This window comes from Labeo rohita, unplaced genomic scaffold, assembly GCF_022985175.1.
Source record: "Labeo rohita strain BAU-BD-2019 unplaced genomic scaffold, IGBB_LRoh.1.0 scaffold_61, whole genome shotgun sequence".
NCBI classification, from domain to species: Eukaryota; Metazoa; Chordata; class Actinopteri; order Cypriniformes; family Cyprinidae; genus Labeo; species Labeo rohita.
In genome coordinates this window covers 320,230-339,411 of record NW_026129535.1, presented here as the reverse complement: position 1 = coordinate 339,411, position 19,182 = coordinate 320,230, and the positions used below count along the sequence as shown (strand labels likewise).

At 40.6% G+C, this 19,182-nt stretch overlaps 1 protein-coding gene across 2 annotated transcripts in view; it reads right to left on the bottom strand.

Annotated features, from left to right (window-relative positions):
- pip4k2cb (phosphatidylinositol-5-phosphate 4-kinase, type II, gamma b) overlaps positions 1 to 19,182 on the bottom strand; it is a 36,290-nt gene that overhangs the window by 12,839 nt on the left and 4,269 nt on the right. For both annotated transcript variants that reach the window (XM_051103954.1, XM_051103955.1), the window contains exons 4-7: positions 16,709 to 16,858; positions 15,989 to 16,135; positions 15,649 to 15,687; positions 1,460 to 1,573 (exon numbers count right to left, since the gene is read on the bottom strand). In XM_051103954.1, coding sequence (XP_050959911.1) covers positions 1,460 to 1,573; positions 15,649 to 15,687; positions 15,989 to 16,135; positions 16,709 to 16,858 — 450 coding nt within the window. The remainder of the gene's footprint in view (positions 1 to 1,459; positions 1,574 to 15,648; positions 15,688 to 15,988; positions 16,136 to 16,708; positions 16,859 to 19,182) is intronic.

Here is a 19,182-nt window from a genome sequence, read left to right as displayed (position 1 = left end):
GAATGGTGATCGCCATCACATTGGCAGACATGATGTGACAAGGCTCTGGGCGGTCAGACGAGATGTGACTTGACTCTGGGCGGTCAGACGAGACGTGACTTGACTCTGGGCGGTCAGACGAGACGTGACTTGACTCTGGGCGGTCAGACGAGACGTGACTTGACTCTGGGCGGTCAGACGAGACGTGACTTGACTCTGGGTGATCAGATAAAGCATAGTCCATAAAAGCAGCCAAAGATGAGCGTGGACCCTTGCGTCTCATTTTCGCCTTTAAAGGCTCATTAATGCCATCACAGAAAATCTCACGTAAAATACAGTCCGTGAGGGTGGAATAATTAGCTATAGCCAGAAACTCACGGATGTGTTGCTCAAGTGTGCATGGTCCCTGTTTAATCCTGAATAGAATCCTGTCTGTGTCTGTATCTGAATGTCCGGGGGTGAAGCTGCTGGATCCTGTTGTGACGGAGTATTCTGTAACGGAGAGTGAGAGGCAAGAGGCGAGCGGATCCATTCGCAAGCTTTTATTAACAGGACGAGATAAAGACGTGGTCGTACAGGCAGGGTCAAAACAGGAGCAAACAGGAATATCACAGGCAAGACGTAGAGAATAATCCAAGAAAACAAGCAAGAGTCCAGTAGGCAGGCGGCGAACAGTCGAAACGGGGAAGCCAGGCGAGAGAACTAAACACAGGGAACAAGGAAACTAGGAAACGCTAACAACAATAATAATAATAACAACAATACTCCGTGCTCTGAATTGGAAAGGCCAGGGCTTTTATAGCGCGCCTGATTGGTCCCAGGTGCTGACCCAATCAGCGCGCTGCATGACGGGAGATGTAGTCTGGGGTGTGGTGCAACAGTCAGAGTGTGTGGATAAGGTGAGAGCGACATCTGGTGGTGAGCGGACCGCGGAACACCGACCAGATTCGTAACAGTACCCTTGCTGTCTATGGGAGGGTCAGAGACCTTTTGTATTTCATCAAAAATATCTTAAATTTTGTTCCAAAGATGGACGAAGGTCTTACGGGTTTGGAACAACATGAGGGTAAGTAATTAATGACAAAATTTTAATCTCTGGGTGAACTAACCCTCTAATCGTGACAGTACCGTCATTGCAATTTAAAAAATAGTTCCTCCTCTACTTGATGCAAGAAGGCAAACAGCATGCATGGTGCAATTTCATATTAGTATACCTAATCTAATCTAGAAATGCATATGAAAAACTTTTTTTTTTCTATTGGCAGATGAAAATATTCCTTAAGGTCTTGGATGCTGAGACATGCTTGATTCATGTTTTCAGAGAAAAAGAGAGTGAAAGGGTTTATTGGGTGTAAGAATGACCTCGGCTTCTCAGGTAAAAACTATTAAAATAAATATTTTCACATAAAGCATATTAAAGTTCAAAGTACATTTGACCTGAATGTAATAATATGTAAATTATATAATTAAACTCTCTTACCTCTACATCCCTGTTCAGTTTATCGAAAAGCTTTCCTTTCTCTTCTTCACTGATGTACACTCGCTGCATTTTATTTCTGAAATCAACATCCTTGAAGGTAGGCAGTTCTTTCACCTGGGTATTCAAATCATTTTCAAGCAATTATTTTCAAGAACAAAATTTCAATTTACAGAAAACAATGCCAATTTATAACTGTGAAGCATAATGGAAGGACACAATGAAACATGTAAGATATTCTATGAACACTAACAGTTCATTCAATGCTGCAAACTCTTCTTTAGAGGATGTCAGCCAGCAAAAAAGATATACACAAAGACAAGAAAAAAGGAACATGCAAAAGAAAAAAAAAATCAATAGTGATCACATTTAAACAATTTCTGAAAGAAATGCATTTAGAATCCAGCATTTTGCAAGAATGCCTTTGTGACAGAATGAAAACAATAAAAAGGAATACTATATATAATGTACAACATTTAGTCCAAAAATGACTGATTACTGAACATTCCCAAAACATATGATACATTGTACCAACTACAGATTTTTGACATATAGTGCAGTTAGGATCAGATGTTAATCCCATTCTGTATCGTCTATATGGCGTCGCATAAGCTCTAGGGATGGTTTTAAAATGAATAAGTTGGTGATTCCAATTTTGAGACGTTTTACTTATATTTGACCATACCATAAGCCAACCAGGACGAAGTCAAGCCTGTTCTAAATCCTTTTCCCACACTACCTCAATTGACAAACGTTTATACTGTGTTTTTAACAGAGAGATATAAATTTGTGAAACCAGACCTCTAGACGTTTTTGCAGGATCAAACTAAAATACTGCCATTGGGTGCGAAGGTAGTAAAAAGGCAAACTTTAATATGGGAGAACTTGACCAGTTTGCACTTGAGGAATGGGCCAGACTACCAGTTCAGAGGTATACACAACATCAAAAATGTCAGGATGTATTATCTTTAATGGACACACCCATACACCCAAACACATATGGAGACTCTCCCTAGGTGTAATAGTTTTTATATTGTACAAACTGTATTTTCTATCCCCTTACCCTATCTGTACCCCTACCCCTAATCCTACCCCTCACACAAAATTTTCTGCATTTTTAGATTTTCAAAAAAAAAAAAAAAAAAATTGTCCCCAGATATGTTTTTTAACCCTCTGGTGTCTGAGGTGATTTTGGGGCCCTTTAGATGTTTTGACATGCCCTGACATTTGTGCTTATTTCAGCTACTTATAACATACTACGGGCCAACATATAATTTTTTTTTGTATTCAGCACAAACGGTGCTACAATAATATGTGAGATGCAAGATGGATGTACATGTTTGCATTTTTTAGAAAAAAAAGATTATGCGTGGTTAGTAACTTTTGGGAAAATAAATGTAGCTGAAATAAGGCCCTAAAACTCATACTGAATAGTCCTGAACAAGGCTTTTGAGTAATCACTCTTGTAGGCTAGAATATTTACTTCAAAATGATGTGAAAATGATCGTGCTTACTCTTTCACAGAAAACAATATATTGATGTAAATTTTCTAAGACATGTTTTGTGATAGAAAGCCGTATGCGAGGGAGGGATAATGGCCATGAATATTTAGTGATTCACACCTGAGAGACAAAAGGCCGTCCCCTAATGGCCCATCAGTGTGACTGTCACTATGAGGCAGGTAACAAAGAATGTGAGGAGAGTTAGATAATGGGGGTTTTTGGTCATGTGTATTTTATTCACAACACAATATAATCAAAACATACATAATGATGGTCAAAGATTATTATTGTACTCACTGATCTAACCACAGAGATGTGAACAGACCTTGTGTCATTCCTGTTCAGCAAGTCAAACTAGTAAACAATACCTGATATTTAAGTGTTTGCTGCTTCTTTCCATGGATCCAAGATAAAAAAAACATAGTCACAGAGCTTATTTTACTGAAAATCAGTGAAGAATAACAATTGATGTTGGTAGAGCGCTCTCAGAAGTTTGAAGAGACTCCAGTAAAAATTAGCAATATTCATCTGTGGTGCAGGTATCAGATCACTAAAAAAGAAAAACAAAAAACATCTCTGAGCATGTTAATATCAGAAGAATCTGTATATAATGATCTTGTAGTCACAGATTCACGCATACTTTGTACTATGTAAAAAGGACATTTTATATCTGAGAAACAAATTATGGTTTAGCACCTTATAAAACTCTATTTGGAAACAGAGTATTAATAATAAACATGATCTAGACATACTTCATAGCATTCATCATGTTACAGTGTACACTCATATTACTTTTATATCGTAATTTGTTTTATATTATATAGAACATGAAAACTTCTTCGCATCATAAGAAATTTAGATACAATGAGCTACCTATCATTGTTGAAATGCTTCACTCGATTTCAAACATTTTAGCCAGGAATCATAGTTTAGGAAAAACCAAGGTAGTAAATGTGTTCAAGCTTATGTCAAAATAAGATGCATTACTTACTCATCAGACTGATCTCTTCTTCCGGATCAGCTGCGCATCGCGTTGTGTTCTTCATCTGAGGTGAATTCTGTGTTATTCCTCTCAGCGCGTCTTCTTTTTTCTGAAGATAAATTCTGCTATTTCTCTCAGCGCCTTCTGTTTCTGAAGGTGAATTCTGCTATTCCTCTCAGCGCGTCTTCTTCCAGAAACGAACAGTAGCCAAAATAAACTTGATGAATTGTCAAGCTTTGTTTACGATGATGTGGGCGCTAACATGCTGCGCCTTGCACGTGGCTATTTATCATATTAAAAGCAAAAGCAGCTTGTGGGTGTGATCACATTAAAAATAATTAGCTCTGAGGGAAAAACTAGGCATCACGTTGGTTTCATATGGATTACTTTAGCACAGAATATTTGTTTTTGATTTATTTAAAAGTAGAGATACCAAGCTTTCTATAGATATATCTCTCCTGTCTGTGTGCCGAGTATTCACTGAGTTTAGGTTCATTTTATTGACGCATTTCTAAAAGCCGTTCGCGGAGACAGTGAAGACTGAGAAAGCACGATGCAGGTGCACTTAGGGTGTGTCTGAATCCACTTTTGCTATTTTAAGGATGGGAAAAATGGTCGGCGCACCTGGCACATGGTCTAAAAGGGTCTATGGCACAGTCTATTTCAGTTGTCTCAAAATAGCAACATGCCAACAATGTGCCCGAACACACCTTGTTTTCAGACCAGTTTTGCCCATTGGCGCACAAAAGGGCACAAATGCATTTGCTATTTAAACAGTGTGGCACAGGACATAAAAATGATAACTGCATCGGGCTGAAACTAGCAATAAACACTTGCGTCACGCCTGGCACCGCATTGCGCCGGATGCATGATAGGGCTCCATGTCAGTGACAGCTTCAGATGCAGAGGATTGGATGTGCTACAGAGAGGATCCCAGCACTCTTTCCACTAATGAGTCAACACGGGCCATTCTAACCTTTTTGCATGAGCTGCAATGGAGCTCGGAGACTGAATCTGCCTATTCCTTATACTGTGCCGACTTTGGACTTATCCACAGTCCTTAAAGCCCTCCGAGGTCCTCCCTTTAAGGCCGCTTCAGTTGGCCGACCTGCTGCTTAAGAACGTGATCCCATTGGCTTTAGTGTCTGTCAAGTGAGTGGGCGATATGCAAGCACTTACAGTCAACACTTCCTGCCTTGAGTTTGGGCCTAACGACTGTAAATTTGTCTTCAAACCATGACATAGCTATGTGCCCAAGGTACTCTCCACTCAGTTCAAATCACCCTTCTAGCTTTTCCTGAGTCAGAGGACGAGCAGGGTTCTAATTCACTCTGCCTGGTTCAGGTTAGTGGAATGTATGTAAAGCACTCCAGGCACTTTTTGCGGCAGTGAGAGCAGTTCTTGCTAGGGTTGGGGTACTCTGACTCGTACTCGGACTCGAGTCCGGTCTCGAGTACAATTTTTAGGCGACTCGGACTTGTCACGGACTCGGATGCATTTTTACTCAGACTTGACTCGGACTCGAGCCTTTCGGACTCAGAAAATATCCCGAGTCCGTCCGAGTCCAGAGACAGTTGACGGAAATGTCACTGACTCAATGCATTATCACGAAAGTCTTGTCCAGTAGCTACTTGAAAGTCGACGGGTTTATGTGCGCACACACACTCAAAGCGCGCTCACAGAACGCGCCTCTCAGTCAGTGTGCGAATGCCGAGTTCTCTTTCGCTTCTAATAGGGTCTGTTACTGCTACACACATGCTCGTATTGAGACTATTCATGTAAATGAAGTCGGTTTTGTCTTAAGTAAACCTGAACAGCTCGGAGAAATACTGATGCGTCAAAATATTTGAAATGTACGTCAGATCTTAAAGCGACAGCAGCGTAAACCTGCAGCCGCCGACCACGTCAAACAATAATCAAACAACAAAAGAAAAAGAGAAAATCACTCACTGTTCTTGACTGAATCACTTATTAACTGTAATAAGAATTATCTTTAATGTATACAGTGAAGATTTTGCAGTGTTTTATTTTAACATTTATTACTTCATGAAATGTCTGTAGTCTATTTCTGTAATAGCCTTTATATAGACCTACATAAAAAAACTTAAAAACAACCCTACAATTCTATTTTAAAAAAGATTCTATTTTAAAAAATATTCTTTCATTTGTATTTTTGATTAATATATGTATTAATACTTTTGCTTGTAGGTAATACTTTAAGAGTGCTCAAGAGTGTTTACTTGCCTTGAGCTTGAGAATGTTTTACTTACATTAGTTGATTAGTTTTTTCTGTATTGAAATTATTATTATTTAAACATGGTGGCAGTTTCTAGCTTGAAAGAAAAATAATTTTTCTAACGTCTTTGCAGCAACAGTTTTTATGGGTCTAAAACCACCTTGGGTGTGCATGATTTTCTAATAATTAAGTGGCTCATCATCAATTATTCCTTATATAATGTAATTTATTGTAATTAATGTAACTATAAATGCATTTAAAAATAAAACAGGTGTGAGTTTGCTGTGACTTATGGAAAGTATAGGTAGGGCCATTGTAAAGACTAGGTTTATCCCTCACAACCTCATTTTCATTCAAGAAAAAAAAAAAAAAAAATCATATACAACCCAAAACACACACAGCCACAATCAGAAATAAAAGAGGTGCATTTTCTGCTCTTAAGGTCCCATTTACCAAGATACCTACTCCTTTACCCCCACCCTTGAATTTATACATTTACTACATCGATGAATAAAGTCTTGCCCTATAATTTTTCACATTCTAAAACGTGTTTCACTCTAAAATATGTCACATTACATAGATCAGCCATAACTTCTGTTGCATGACTTTAAATTTGCTAAGCAGAGTATGGACACTAATTATGAGATGTTGTGAAATCAAAAATCAAAATGGCAAGATCCACTAAAGGTTTGCTTTTCTTACATTTCAACTGACACTGCGTTTATCTAGTTGTAAAGATTAAAAACAGGGGTGCCCAAATTCGGTCCTGGTCCTTGGTTTAGCTCCAACTTGCCTCAACACACCTGCAGGGGGTTTCTAGTATGCCTAGTATAAGCCTGATTAGCTGGTTCAGGTGTGTTTAATTGGGGCTGGAGCTAAAATCTGCAGGACACCTCCCTCCAGGACCGAGTTTGGGCACTCCTGGGTTAAAACAATGTTAAGATACTGACAAACAGTAGTGTTTCCTTGGACTCGGACGGACTCGACTCGGACTCGGCCCTTTGGGACTCGGACTTGAGTCCGACTCGGTCCATTTTGGACTCGGACTCGTCTCGGACTCAATTGGTTAAAGACTCGCACTCGACTCGGACTCGACTTAGGTGGACTCGAACCCAACACTAGTTCTTGCTTACTCAGGTTACTATGTAGCCTTGGTTCCCTGAGATCACCTTCATAGCTGCATGCTAGCCAATGGCTGTCGTTATAAGTTTTCAAGATTCTCATGAAAAGGCATTTAGTGCTGGCTTGTATAGGCAGTCAACTCCGCCTGTTTTGGCGGGCTAAAATGCTATTTGTTCGTGTAGCTACACAAACATGAGCAAATCAGGATTCGTTATTCAGAGTAAACATGAGTTTCCCCTTATACTTGTTTACACAAAGCTTATTGCTGTTATCTCAGGGAACCAAGGGTACATTAGTAACTGGAACGTTTTCCAATATTTCTTAGATTTCTTGGCCCATGATAATGTGTCGGTACTGTCTGCCAACAAACATCTGTCAACAGCTTCAGTCCACCCTTGAAAGCAAAACTAGGCAAAACATGCAATTTCAGTGGAAGTAAATGTTCTGTCTGTGTTACGGTTTTTGCTACAGAACCCTTTCAAAGAGAGCTTTGACCAAGGGCAAATGACTTTGTGTTTGGGGACTGCAACCCAAATAAGTTTTTTGTTTATGACCTGGTTTCACAGACAGGGCTTAGACTAAACCAGGATTAGGCCATAGTTCAATTAGGACATTTAAGTAATTTTTATAAACGTGCCTTAGAAAAAACATTACTGGTGTCCGTCTTGAGATAAAACACTGATAAGGCTGATATATTTTAAGATTAGTCATTGCAAGTTTCTTTTAGCTGAAACAGCTCAGACTCTCAGAATCTGGGACTTGGCTCAAGCCTTGTCTGTGAAACTGGGGGAAAGTGTCTTATATTCAGTTTATTAGTTCAAATGAAGCACAGCTTAGTAATCATGTAAAATGTAATTTTGTTTTATTTTTAAGTTCTCAAGGACATTCAGTGAGAACCTTTAGAGTGATAATAATATTGGCACTGCATATTGACAGTTATTTCTTTTGACAATCTCTTTAATGCCATCCACAAAGTCATTTTGAGATTTTAGCACCTATTGGTGCCTATTGGCTTTAGCGTCTGTCAAGTGAGTGGGCGATATCCAATCACTTTCAATCAGCACTTCCTGCCTTGAGTTTGGGCCTAACGACTGTAAAGTTGTCCTCAAACCATGACACAGCTATGTGCCCAAGGTGCTCTCCACTTAGTTCAAATCACCCTTCTAGCTATTCCTGACTCAGAGGATGAGCAGGGTCCTAATTCACTCTGCCTGGTTCAGACTATTGGAGTGTATGTAGAGCAGTTTTTGGCAGTCATAGCAGTTCTTTGTGTGCTTTGGAAGCCACTCTAAAGGGCTGCCAGTTACTAAGCAGAGACTATCCCACTGAATTGTTAGATAGTTCCACTGGATGACAGCCCACTCCACCAGAAGAATGGCCTCCTCCTGGGCTCGGTCCAATGGAGTTTTGATCGGAGATATCCAGCCGGCTGGTCTTTGCTATCTACCTTCTCTAGGTTTTATAACTTGGATGCCCCTGTCCTTCAGGCATGGATGTTGTCCGCCTAATTACCCTGATCCCCTATATGATAGGAAAAGGTCTTTGTTATGTAGACCCTGGCTTTGTAACCTGGGTCTCTTGTAACTCTTGCTTCTTAGGGGCCTCACTATGGCCGATTCAGGGCTATTGGACCTGTTCCCCCTAAGTGTGTTTAAGCAATGTGAGAAACCATTTTTGAAAGGGAACGCTCCGACTACTACATAGCCTTGGTTCCCTGAGATCTCCTTCAAAGCTGCATGTGAGTCAATGACTATTGCTATAAGTTGAAAGATTCTGATGAAATGGCATTTAGTGTCAAATTGTATAGGCAGTCAGCTCTGCCTGTTTTGGCAGGCTAAAATGCCATTTGTTCGTGCAGCTACACAAACAGGAACAAATCAGGATTCATCATTCAGAGTAAACATGAGTTTCCCCTTATACTTGTTTATGCAACGCTTATTCCCGTTATCTCAGGGAACCAAGGTTACATTAGTAACTGGAACGTTTTCCAATATTTCTTAGATTTCTTGGCCCATGATAATGTGTCAGTACTGTCTGCCAACAAACATCTGTCAACAGCTTTAGTCCACCCTTAAAAGCAAAACTAGGAATAAACATGCAATTTCAGCTGAAGTAAATGTTCTGTCCGTGCCATGGTTGTTTGCTACAGAATTTTTCAAAGAGAGCTTTGACCGAGGGCAAATGACTTGGGGTCTGCAACCCAAATAATTTTTTTGTTTATTGCCTGGTTTTACAGACAGGTCTTAGACTAAGCCAGGATTAGGCCATAGTTGAATTAGGACATTTATGTAATTTTTATAAACGTGCCTTAAAAAAAATTCTGGTGTCCATCTTGAGATGAAACAAAGGCACTGATATATTTTAAGATTAGTCAGTGCATGTTTCTTTCAGCTGAAACAGCTCATTTTAATCTGGGACTTGGCTTAAGCCTTGTCTGTGAAACTGGGGGAAAGTGTCTTATATTCATCTTATTAGTTCAAATGAAGCACAGCACACTAATCACGTAAAATGTTATTTTTTATTTTTAAGTTCTCAAGGACATTCAGTGAGACCCTTTAGAGTGATAATAAAGGGTATTAATGCCATCCACAATGTCATTCTGAGATTTCAGCACCATTTCAGTCAAGATCCCTCTGCGCAAGTGATCAAGTGAGTGTCTGTTGGTAGCAAATGCTCTGACTGTGCTGGCCACTCATTTTCCTATGGAAAATTAGTGGGATATTTCACCTCATTGTCTTCTTCAGTCAATTTCTGTTGAAATAAATGAAAACAATGATGTGATTATGAATAGTGATTCATTCATAAATTCTATTTTAAGCATTGTAAGTATTCAATCCCCCCCCCAAAAAAAAAAAAAAGGTTGTACATACCTTTGGATAGATCAGTGGAACAATTGCCATCCAACACAAGCAGCCATTCTCTGCTCCTCCGCTGAATTTTTTGTCCCCCTTTCCCACACCACATTTTCCTTGTTGGTAGAAATGCCTTTTTTTAGCCTGCATCTTCAAATCAGCCCACTTCTTTCTCACTCAAAGTATGATTGCTTGCTTTATTTACTGTATTTACAACTACATATATACAGTCATGGCCAAAAATATTGGCACCCTTGCAATTCTGTCAGAAAATTGTTCCAAATGCAAATATTTTGGTGTTCACATGCTTATTGTGTTTGTTTGTGCTGCAACAACAAAAATACAGAGAAGAAAAGTCAAACTTGATAAAATTTCAAACAGAACTCAAAAATGGACTGGACAAAATTATTGGCACCTTGTCAAAATTGTAAGAAATAATTGCTTTTCAAGCATATGATGCTCCTGTAATTTGTATTTATACACACCTGTGGCAAGTAACAGGTGTGGGCAATATAGTAATCACAACTGCAACCAGTTAAAATGGAGAAAAGTTGACTCAATCCTTGTGTTGTGTGTCACACTGGGCATTGAGAAAAGAAAGAAGTGTAAAGAATTGTCTGTGGATTTGAAAGAAACAATTGTGCAAAAACATGGACAATCTTAAGGCTACAAGTCCATCTCCAGAGATCTTAATGTTCCTGAGTCCACTGTGCGCAATATCATCAAGAGGTTTACAGCCCATGGCACTGTAGCTAACCTCCCTGGACGTGGATGGAAGAGCAAAATTAATAAAAAAAAATTCCAACAAAGGATTGTTTGAATGGTGGATAAAGAACCCCGATTAACTTCTAAACAAATTCAAGCTGATCTGCAGACACAGGGTACAACAGTGTCAGCTTGCACTATCCGTCACCATCTGACATTATGGTAGGAAACCCAGGAGGACACATGTTACAGCCAGAGTGTTTTTTTTGCATTTGTCCACTAGGTGGTGTTGTGCTGTGATTTCGTCTTTTCTAGAGCGAGAGTTGGGGACAGGTGTGGAGTGTTACCTGTGATTGGCGTTTAGGCTAAAAGGGGAGATTCAGCGAGCAGTGGTGGCTGTGGACTTTGGGTGCCGTTCGTCTTCCCTCTCCAGTCCTGGATTGTTTTCTTTTGTTGTTTGTTTTTCCTTTTTCCCTACTTAATCTTTGTATTAATTTATCTATTTTTGATTAAATGTTCAGTTATTGACTTTAGTTTTATGTGTGGCCTCCCCTTATTGGAAATGTTGCTTCACCCAGAGCCAGGTGGTTGTAACAACAAAACTGTTAACACAAAGACAAAACCACAGTCCTTCTGGGAAAACATACTGTGGACAGATGAGACAAAAGTAGAGTTTTTGGTAAAGGACATCATGGCACTGTTTACAGAAAAAGAAATGTGGCCTTCAAAGAAAAGAACACAGACCCTATAGTCAAACATGGTGGAGGTTCAAAGATGTTTTGGGATTGTTTTGCTGCTTCTGGCACTGGATGCCTTGATTGTGTGAACAGTATCATGAAATCTGATGATTACCAATTTGAATACGAATTTTGGAGCATAGCGTAGTGGCCAGTGCCAGAAAGCTGCATCTCCACCAGAGGTCATAGGCCTTCCAGTAGGACAATGACCTGAAACACACTTTAAAAAAGCACTCAGAAATGGTTACAAACCAAGTGCTGGAGAGTTCTGAAATGGCCAGCAATGAGTCCAGATCTGAATCCCATAGAACACATGTGGAGAGATCTCAAAACAGCAGTTGGGAGAAGTCATCCTTCAAATCTGAATAACCTGGAACAGTTTGCAAAAGAAGAGTGGTCCAAAATTCCAATAGAGAAGTTTAGGAAGCTCGTTCATGGTTACAGGAAACGATTAATTTATTCATGCTTAAGTTATTTTTTCCAAAGGCGGTGCTACCAAATATTAAGTTAATGGTGCCAGTAATTTTGTCCAGTGTTTGGGTTCTGTGTGAAATTGTATCAGATTTGACTTTTCTTCTCTGTTTAAAAAAAAATATAAAAATAAATAAATAAAAATAAACATATGAGTACCAAAACATTTGTAACCGCAACAATTTTCTGAGAGAAGGGTTGAATTTTCCAACAGAATTGCAAGGGTGCCAAAATCTTTGGCCATGACTGTACATAAATACAGTTACAACTTTCCAAACAACAAATTTGCCACTATGTCTGATAAAAAAATCCTGTTTTTCAGTTTGTTTTTCTACTTTACTTGCCATTATGAAGAATTCTGTATTAATTATCTGGTTTTACCTGTCCATTATATTGCATCCAAACTACAACAAGGATGCTGTCAAACCATATATGAATTTCTGTGGGTGTTCTGTAGGTCAAGTTGAACTCCTCATTCATGTTTGCATGATTTTAAAATGTTAAATTTATAAAGCAGAACGGATAAAAGCATTTTTTTGTGTATGGATGTTTTAAAAATGATTCATAGGAAGATTTAGTACTTTAACATTTATGATTGTTTTAAACGTCTTTTATAATTGAAGCCACAGATTCGTCAACTTCAACATACTTTTAGGAAAAAAACTGTGGCAAATACTTATATAAAAACAAACATGGCATTTAATGTATTGTAATGACCCGGCAGTCAGTGCTAGCAGCTGGGTGCATTATGGGTATATGTGCGTTTATGTTCAAGTTAGTTTGGGTGGGTTTGGTTCATTTACTGCCCTGTTATATAAAAAGTGTGACTGTTACCGTCATGGAGACAGATGTGTAGAGGAGAGACTTGCCGATATGGCCTTGTCTGTGGAAGTTCATATTTTGTGTTCTAATTAAAAGGTGTAAGATGATGGTGCTGCCTCCTATTGGTTTATTCCATTTGTACATCTGCTCACAAAGACACTCAGGGTCATGCGGTGTGTGGGACGAGAGTGCTTGCACTTTCTGTTAGCGAAGTTAAGTCGCGTGTAGCTGCTAGCACCATGCTGGCAATTAGCTTAGTAAAAGTTTCACAGCATAGCTTAGCTCCAGTTAGCCCACGTTCTAGAGAACAACACCCAATTGTTACAGTGGTGACAGAAATGGGATTTAGGTCATTATGGAGCAAAGTATAGGCGAATTAGAGCATCATACTAGAGCGCCTGATAAGTAAGACAACGCAGAGTAGGGCTCCGCACTGGCCTGACGGTGCCAGCGTTCCCTGGACAGTGTACCGCTCTTCTGGACACGGACAGAACGAACCTCCAGCCACCACAACGACACTCCAAATCAATGGCCGGCCAGGCCTCCTCACACGATCGCCCGCTAAGCTGCCACGATACAGCAGGTTGACGTCGCTGGAGCCCTACCTTGCACTGCTTCGACCTGGCCGCCCTCCACAATGGATGGAGCTGTGAGGAGACCGTGACTCACTTGGCCCTTGCCTTGGAGGGTCCCATGCTTCAGGTCCTCATCGATCTGTTCCCTGAAGAGGCGTGATCTCCAGGCCCTCACCGTTGCTCTCCGCTGTTGCTCACCGCCGCTTTGGACAGAGAACCTCCGCGGAGCAGAGCAGGGAGGAGCTGACTAACTGACGCCGGTGTGAAGGAGAGAGTGTGGGTGCATTCGCCGCTGACCTTCCCGGCAGCTGCGAGGGAGGAGCTGAGCCTTCATGCTTTCCTGCGGGGCCTTACATCTGAGCGTCTCCATCATCATCCCCGAGAAACGACCTCGGAGTAAGGCAGTGAGGGGCCCTCACCCTGTTATTCGGCACCCCTCCACAATGACTGTCCTACTGTGGTGCGCTGCGGGCTTGCCCTGGTGGATACGAGGTCCACCATTTGCTTGCAACAAAAGGACTGTTGTCAGGAACAGCTGGTCCTCTTCCGAAGGACTGGACCCCCCACCAGTACCGAACTGTTCACTGTCACGGGTGAAAGGACAGTATTGCTTGGGAAGAAACTGTTATCTATGGTGGTGGGGACGAGCCACGAGGGGGGTGCCCCTGCGTGGATTTCCAGCGACTTTAGACTTGCACAGCGGGTATTGGCAAGTAGAACTGGCGTCAGAGGCCCGGCCCAAAACTGCATTTACCATAGGGCAAGGACTGTGTCAGTTTAAGGTGATGACTGTGTAACGCTCTAGCCACCTTTGCGAGGATGATGGAGCGGGTCCTTAAAGACATTCCCCGCACCCGCTGTGTGGTCTACTTGGACGATCTGGGCATCAGGTTCACACTGAGGACTGACCACGCTAGCCTCACCTGGATGTTGAACTTCTGCCAGCCAGAGGGCCAGGTGGTTGGAGATCCTCCAAGAGTACGACTTTGAGGTTCAGCACCGACCAGGGCGGCAGCATGCCAACGCTGACGCTCTCTCCAGACAGCCATGCCTCACTTTCAGCGAGGTGTGCCAGTGGTTGGGGGAAAAGACAAGAACCACTCCCCTCCACCCTCAAAGCGATGGACTGGTTGAACGTTTCAACCACACCCTGGCCACCCAACTTGCCATCTTAACCAGTAAGCACCAGAGAGACATCTGCCCCTGGTCCTGTGGGCGTATAGGACAGCAGTGCAGGAGTCGAGTCAACGCACACCAGCGGTGCTGATGTTTGGGAAGGAGCTCTGCACGCTGATGGACTTGGTAATTGGCTCACCCCCCGAGCCAAAGATTGCTGGTGGACCAGAACTGGACAACTTCAGGCGGTTGAAGGACCGTCTGAGCACCGTCCATCAACTGGCCACGGAAGCCCTAGAGGAAGCTGGAGCCCTCCAGAAGCGGACATACGACACCCGGGCCAACAGGCCTACCCTTCGACCAGGGGACAGAGTGTGGGTGTTCTGCCCCCAGAGGAAGCGGGGATTTTCACCCAAACGGACTCATCATTGGCAGGGACCTGGGGAGATTCTAGACCAAGTTTTGGAGGTGGTCTTCAGTCACTGTTAGCAGCCGGGTGCATTATGGATATTTCTTTAGAGTTTACTTATTTTTGCATTATTTATGCAAGACAGTTGGGTTTTTGCATTAGCAATGTTATGTGTGTTTATGTTCAAGTTTGGGTGGTTTGGTTCATTTACTGCCATGTTGCATAAAAAGTGTGACTGTTACCGTCATGGAGAGAGATGTGTAGGGGAGGGACTTGCCTGTGGAAGTTCTTATTCTGTGTTCTAATTAAAATCTGTAAGACGACGTGCTGCCTCCTCTTGGTTTATTCCGTCTGTGCATCTGCTCACTAAGGGACAAAGGGTTGTGTGGTGTATGGGACACGAGTGCTCGCATTTTCCGCTAGCCAAGTTGCGTGTAGGTGCTAGCACCCTGCTGGCAATTAGTTTAGTAAAAGTTTCACAGCATAGCTTAGCTATGGTTAGCCCACGTTCTAGAGAACAACAGCCAGTTGTTACAGTATTTTATCAGTATGCATTCCCTGGGAATTGAACATATACTTTTAATTGAACACCTGTTGTTATTTGTAAATGTTTTGGACAAACTCAATGTGATTTTTGGTATATTGTGTTTATAGTGTTCTTACCTTTTCTTTATCACTTGCTTCTCGAGAAACCAATGACCCCTATAAAATGAAATATTCTTCTGCCATATATTTTTTTTAAAGATGCATAACAATAATAATCCCTACAAAATAATAGCTGTTCTATGTGAATATGAAACAGTAATGCTACAAAGTTATTAAAAAAAGTAAGTAAATGTAAGATTGCCTTAAATGTGCAAGTTGACTGAAAAACAATAACTTTTATACATGTCTAGTCACCATAACAACAAACAATAATTCCTCACCATGATATCTCAATAACAAATTCATAAAATAGTAATTAAAAGTGTAGACAATGAGTAAAACAATGAATTTTTTCTACCTTGAGGTCATATTTCCTGTGGATAGTTAGTCGGTGGCTGAACATATTCCTCATGACCAAAAGGTATGTATCTTCATTGTCCACAGTAACACGGTACAAGCCAAGGAACTGCGGAAGTAGTGTGCTTCCATGGCACGTTACGATGTGCTGAGAAAATTTGAGAGAAAAGAAAAAGTCCTGGCCTGTTTAGGTTCAGTAAAACACCTTTTAATTAGTCACTTTTTTTTTTTTTTAAGTAGCATTACAGTTAGATGTTACATAGGACATAAGGACGCAAAGAGATGCAGCAAACAGAGAAACAGGAAGACTGGCAGGATGCTCAGACAGAGCCTCACTGGAGATTACAAGTGTACTTTTTGTATGTCAGTTGGATGATACAGTTGTAGTCAACAGTTGGATGGGGAAACTATCAAGAAATAACAACTTCCACAATAACTTTTTCATCAAACAAAACTATCATAAAGCTTTAAAAGACTTAATAGTGCATGTAGCCTGCTTAATAGTACATGTAGGGCAACAAGTACTTTATTCTTTTTTTTTTTTTTTTGTAACAGAAAGAATATTATATGGCTTTGGTACGGTATAAGGGTTATTATGTACTTAAATATATATTTTTTTTATTTTTGACTAATCCTTTAAATGTAAACAAGAGACTGCATTTAACGAAAGTTAAATTTACTTGTTACTAAATAACTTGACTTATGAAACATTAGACAATACCTGGTGGTATTCTGAAAGAATGTTGTGCATGTCCTCCACCTCCTCACTAGAGATTTGCTTGACAATTAGTGTACGGTCATATGATGTCAACACCAAACCTGCTTCCTGACTCTTGTCATCCTTTGCTGGAGGACTACGTGTAAGAGAAACCTGAAATATACATATAGAAATTTGGAAAAAGCACATTAAACTCAAATAGGTGCAGAAGGTCCTTAACAATCTGAAACACGAAAGCGAAGGTACCTTGAAGTGAAGGTTTGCTCATCAGTGTAGTAATGTATGGCAGGAAATAATGAGAGAGAGAAAGATACAGAGCTTTTTACTGTTTTAAACACTGAACAAGTTCCAGCTTTTCTTTTTTGACACAACATACAGTGCATAGTGAAAATACTGCAGAATAGTGCCTAGGATCCAGAGCTTCTTAGGATGTCTGAAGTCTCGCACTCTCTCTTCAAATTCCAGACTGAATGTCTGGAGTAACTTTGATTAATTATCACAAGTTTTTTTGCTGTTGCTTGGAAACAACATCTGACACATCAGGTTTAAGCAATGAAGGACAAGTGCTTGGTTGATGTTTCAGGAACAGTTCTGCTGATATGTGTTCCATGACAGTGTGTGGCATATTTCTGTATGTGGACAAGAAACAGGCTAGCCATTGACTAGGAGACACTGACTGAGACTGCAGCCAAGTTCATGCCTTCATAAAAGTTTCCACAGCCCTTTCAGTTGCACCAGTTGAAGCCAGATGACAAATCATGAGGAACTCCATTTTCCGTAAGAAAGTGTTTAAATGGTAAATTGAGGGTCCATGATGCTGTGGCCCATGACCATTTGTAGAGAGGGGCCACTGGAGGTTTATTCAGTGTGGTTTCACAGGGTGCACACTGACACTTACTCCATATGAGACACTTTTCTCTTGAGGGTAGGCCATAGGGAAAGGACTGCGCCCACGCCATATGGAGAGTCGTCACAAGCAAGTTGAAGAGGTTTTTCTGAACTGGAATGTACAACCCATCTATTGTTCAGTAGCTGTTATTTGCAGGTTTTGAATGCCTCTTCATATTCACCTGAGCATTTCCATTATGTTTCTGCTTGCAAAAGCTGGAGCTGAGGATTCAGCAATGTAGAAAGGTTGACCAGAAACTATCCGTTATAATATAGTAATCTTAAAATGTCATAAAGCACACCACATTGATGATGCCTTGCATTATCTAAGCCATAGTGTATTTAAAGACAGCTGGAGCTTTTGAAACACAGTAGGCCAGGCAGTGATAGTAGAAAAGCCCCTTGTGAGCGTTGATCATCAGATACTGCTCTGACTCAATATCTAGAGGTACCTGTTGGTATGTGAATGACAAATCCAATTAGCTAAATACTTTGCTTTCTACTGGGCGGCAAACAAATAGCGATAGTACACACAAGTACATAGCGATAAACAGTGATTTTGTAATCACTGAATAGTCTGACTGAACCATTATTTTCTATCCAATCACTTTGTTCCATTTAAGTGATGATTCTAATTATTTGTAGCCACTGCAACCAGCTGAGGAACAGGCCAAACTCACAAGTCTTTTCAAGTTTCACCTTTTTATATTGTCTATGAAATTGTAAGCATTTAGAGATCAATATTAGTTTCGTCTTGAAAATGCAATGAAAAGGTTTGTTATTTCTTTATACGCTGCTTCTGTTACTTTCTTTGGTCGACTCAGATTTTTTCAGTCATCCATACTCTGTGGGACATGAGACACTTAGGAAGACATCAGCTTTCTTATCTGCTGCAGTGTCAATTGTCTTTCTTATTATCAAATTCAGGAACGCGGTCAATTACGGTTTCGCTTAATTTCTCACTTCAGTGCATTTCTGACTTTCTCACTCCTATTTCATGCACGTTTGATTTCTCCATGACTACTGGATGTTGCTCTTCTGATTTTCTAGAGCTGCTGTAGACTGATAAGACACTTCCACAATGTCAAGCAGTTAACTACATGTAACACAGTTGCACTAAGGAACTGAATGAATATTCTGAACAATATCAGTTCACAGTCTGACCTGTGTTGCAGCCTGGAATTAAACCGCACCATGTTGGTTTAGTTTGGCCAGAGGAGAACTGGCCCCTGACTGAGCCTGTTTTTTTCTTCATTTCTGTCACTGAGTTTGGGTTCCTTGCCACTGTCACCTTTTGGATTGCTTAGTTGGGGACACATAATATTTGGCAATATTATTACCTTAATTGCACAGACACTATTGGATGAGAACTGAACTGAACTGGACGATGACATTGCTGATTTCTCCAGAGATGCTTTATAGATGAACTAAACTCATTCCATAATTGATGAACTTTACACAGTTATTTAACTGAATGGAACCAACAATGAACTGACTTCAGCTGGAATATTGTATTTTTTGCATCACTGAAACATGAAACATTATGTTCCTGTTTAACACTGTAAAACATCTTTGACACAATCTGTATT